The sequence below is a fragment of the Brassica oleracea genome, chromosome C9 (genome assembly GCF_000695525.1).
Source record: "Brassica oleracea var. oleracea cultivar TO1000 chromosome C9, BOL, whole genome shotgun sequence".
Taxonomy (NCBI): domain Eukaryota; kingdom Viridiplantae; phylum Streptophyta; class Magnoliopsida; order Brassicales; family Brassicaceae; genus Brassica; species Brassica oleracea.
Genome location: NC_027756.1, coordinates 48,385,202 through 48,389,128, shown reverse-complemented (window position 1 = coordinate 48,389,128; position 3,927 = coordinate 48,385,202). Strand labels below are relative to the sequence as shown.

Here is a 3,927-nt window from a genome sequence, read left to right as displayed (position 1 = left end):
TGAACTAGATCGAGTGATACAAATGAGATCGGTAAAGAAAGAGTCTAAAAGTGGGAAGACAACAAGATCGATGTGAATGTGTAGCTCTCTCTAGGGTTTTCAAAGTGTCCTCCTCTGTTTCCATTTTTCTTCCTTTATAGTGAGCTGATTTCGAGACCTCTGTGGTAGCTCCGCGATCTCAGCTTCTTGTTGCACGATCTCCGCGACCTCGGCGACTCCTCCTCGAGTTCGTATCCTTGCTACGAGTTCGGGCCCTTTAAGGCTCATGCCTTTGACAGCGGCGCATTATGGTATTGACCAAAATTGGGTCCAACATTTGTCCCCCAGTTTTTTTGGTTTATTGAGAAACTGAAAAGGTAAGAAACTACCGTTACTTGGCGGTGTCGTGATTCTCGGGGAATGGGATGCCACGCGCGTCGTCCTGATTTGATTTGTCGGCCATTTTAGAATCGTGTGGTCGAGATTGAAATTTCGTGGCCGATTAGATCCTAGCGTCCTCGGGGACTGTCTTTTTTTATTATATATATATTACGTACTACTGAGCAGATCGTCTTCTTCGTCACTTCGATCCTTCTTCTTTCTTTGTTTCTTTCTCTCTCTTTCGCGACACTTCTTCTTAATTCGAAACTATGGCTGCCGAAAAGTTTGGTCCGCATCTCAAGACGATTCTTAAAGGGAAACATATCGACGCAATTTACGAACTCTGGGGAGTCAGTTACGCCATAGAAATCGAACTCCCCGAGGATGGTGAGACTCCGTAGAACGTGAGAGCTGGGTATTTTGGAGCTTACGCGTCTCATTTCGAGGCTGGCAGCTTATCGTTTCCTCTTTCTTGTTTCCTTCTCGAGGTGCTGGCGGAGATCAAGAAGGCGTTTACCCAGATGGCGCCTAACGTTTTCCGGTACTTCTTGGGTTTCTGGGTTCGAGCTCAGGAAGAAGGTCTCGAATTTCGTCTCAGGGAGTTAAAGCAATTATTTGCCATAAAGCAAAACAACGGCTTCCCTGGCACGATGATTCTTGCTCCTCAAGGTGGTCGTGTTATCATCGAAGGCCTTCCTAATAGGGATGATCGATGGAGGGAGAAGTTTTTTGTTTTTAAGATAAATCTGGCGTCGGTCGGAGACTTCGATTTTGAGAGGATTCCTCGGGAATGGTCCGACGACATTGGTGAATTTCATTTCGTCTTGGTAAACGATGTCGGTTGTTTTCTTCTCTACTTTTTTTTTATAAAAGAGAATTTCTTTTATTTATAGAGCCTTTTGGGTCTGCGCCTATGTCTCCCGAGCTTCGCGGGTTAATGGAGACTTTGCGTCGAGGTAGCACTCGCTGGCTCTCCTTTACTCCTGACCGAATTCAAGCCGGCTACGCTCTCCCACCGGGTGCGAATCGTGCTACTCCTGTCGCGTTGGTGGCTCCTGTTCGGCCCAAGAGAGGTCGGGCACCAAAAGTAAGTGGCTATTATATTGCTCTGCTTTCTGGCATGATCTTGGGCGCTTCGTTGATATGATCCTAAGTTTTTTCGAGGTTTGCTTTGCTTTTTAGGAAAGAAGGATGAAGAGGTGTTGCTTGATCGTCCTGACGAGTCTTCTGAGGCCGGGTCATCATAACGAACTAGGAAAGTCCATCGAGGACGGGTCCTTAGACCGAGGTCGCATGCTCAGTCTCCTGGTCTTCCTACTAGGCCAGTGTCGGTCGCTATTCCATCTGGTGGAGCTCGCAAGGCACCAGATACTTCGGCGAGTTCTGCTGGTGATCAAATTCTTAATAACGAGGCCGATTCGTTGTCTCGTCAATCTCGACATCGGGTTTTGGAGGAGATTAACTCTGTGACTTCGGGATCGTCGAACCCGAGACTTTCTCCGCCGTTGCGTGCTTCTGGTGAAGGTACTTCGCGGGTTAAACCCGGTGTCCTTCCTTCAAGCGTGCTTGAAGCTTTTTCGTGGTCGTTTGCGTATGACAGCGAGATCCCCATCCTTGAGAACCCCGAGTCCCTTGCAACAATTTGGTGTAAGATCAGAGCAAAAGGGTGCGAGCTCCCTTCTTTGGAGCACATGCGAGAGAGCGATGCCTATGTTCGGATGGCAGTCGCAAATGCCAAGGTACATTGTCTTCGTTTGATTCTTTATGGACTGGGATGCTTAGTTTTGATGCTATCGTTTTGCTTAGGCTATGGAGGCGAGCAATGATTATGCCATTTTAATGGAGGGGTAATTGACAAATTTTCCTAGTAAGGAAGAGATCGCGGGTCACCTTCTCACGATCCAACCGCTTCGGGGTGAGCTGGATACTGCTCGGGAGGCGGAGAGACAGAGCGAAGTGGATTTTGAGGAATTGAGGAAGAAGTTGGCGGCTGCTGAGGCAGAAAAGGTCGTTGCTCAGAGCGACCTTAACTCGATGGAGGAGAAGTATAGGCGAGAGATCGAAGGTCGGAATAGGAAAGCTCGCAAAGATCTCCATCTAGCTGGTATCTCTCTTGCGAAGGAGTACGAGGGGGTTTTGGCTGTAGTCAGGGGTAAGTTGGAGCAGAAGAAGAAAGAAACAGCCGCGGATATTCTTTTGCAAGAGACGCGAGCTCGTATCGAAGCTTTGACCGAGTATAGTGAGGGCGGCTTCGAGCTCGAGGCAGAGTTGGAGTGCCTTAAATACCTGGAGGTTTCGCTCGATGTTGATTATGGTCTTGCTTCGGTGTCAGACCTTTCTCTTGATCGTCTCGATCTTCCCGAGATCTCCGGAGATTCGGTCAACCAGGATTGATGCGAGGGTTATTTTGATTTAGTTCGACGTTTGCTATGTTTTATATGTGTGTGTTTTTTTTTTGTTGTTGTTGGAGAAACATATATATGTTTCCAACGGATTTATGGGATAATACCTATTTAATCGTATGTTTCTGATTTGTTTTAAGCCTCATTGAGCTTGTTGTTTTACCCTTTGGAAGGCGTGAAACAGAGACTGATCAGGAATCTGTTTTATGGGCCCTTATATGGCCTGATAGCAAGTTGGTAAATGGGCTATGCTTAGGAATTAGATGCTCAAAGTGATGAAAGAAAGCTAAAGACTATTTGTTTGGTTGTTTGGGCTGCGCTCGGTGACGAGCTGCCTACGTACCCCTTTCGAGGTATCAAGCCTTATCTTGGTTCTATTTTTGACTGAGCTGTAGGTATCGATGGCCCCCTAGCTCGAAGCTTTGATTACTTTGGATTTCTTTAGTTACTTTGTATGGTCCTTCCCATTTTGTTCCTAGCTTTCCTGCTCCTGGCTCTTTCGTTCCGTCGAACACTTTCCGGAGAACTAGGTCGCCTACAGAGAAAGCGCGGTTTCTTACGTTTGAATCATAATAACGTACCGCGGCTTGTTGTTAATTTTGTACGCGTATCGCTGCTTTTTCGCGTCGTTCCTCAATCATATCCAGCTGATGGATTAGCAATTCTTCATTGAGTTCGGCGTCTTCTGGACATATTCCTCGTCGCTGACTCGAGACCTCGATTTTGGCTGGGATTACGGCCTCGATTCCGTAAAATAGTGAAAATGGAGTTTCACCAGTTGCGGTGTGGGGGGTTGTTCTGTAGGCCCATAGGACACCATGAAGCTCTTCTCCCCACCTCTCCTTCTTGAGGTTGAGCCTTTTCTTGAGGTTGTTCATTATAGTCTTATTTACGGCTTCGGCATGACCGTTGCATTTTGGGTATCGGGGGGCTTGCGGCCCTAATCTTGATTTTCCATTTCACGCAAAACTCGTCGAACATTTTGGAAATGAATTGTGGACCGTTGTCGGTTACTTTTTCTTATGGTAGACCATGTCTACAGATGATGTTTTTCCAAATGAAGCTGATTACCGTCGTGGAAGTGACATTCGAGAAAGCTTCGGCCTCAATCCACTTGGAGATTCGGCCTCGATCCACTTGGTGAAATAGTCGGTAAATACCAGAA

The 3,927-nt window shown here is 46.9% G+C and overlaps 1 protein-coding gene across 1 annotated transcript; it reads left to right on the top strand.

The window, feature by feature from the left end:
- The first annotated feature begins 881 nt into the window (after positions 1-881).
- On the top strand, positions 882-2,754 carry LOC106315230. The gene is made up of 5 exons (XM_013752979.1): positions 882-1,167; positions 1,254-1,447; positions 1,543-1,634; positions 1,682-2,099; positions 2,233-2,754. The coding sequence occupies exons 1-5, from the start codon at positions 882-884 to the stop codon at positions 2,752-2,754; spliced, it is 1,512 nt and encodes a 503-aa protein (XP_013608433.1).
- Positions 2,755-3,927: the final 1,173 nt, after the last annotated feature.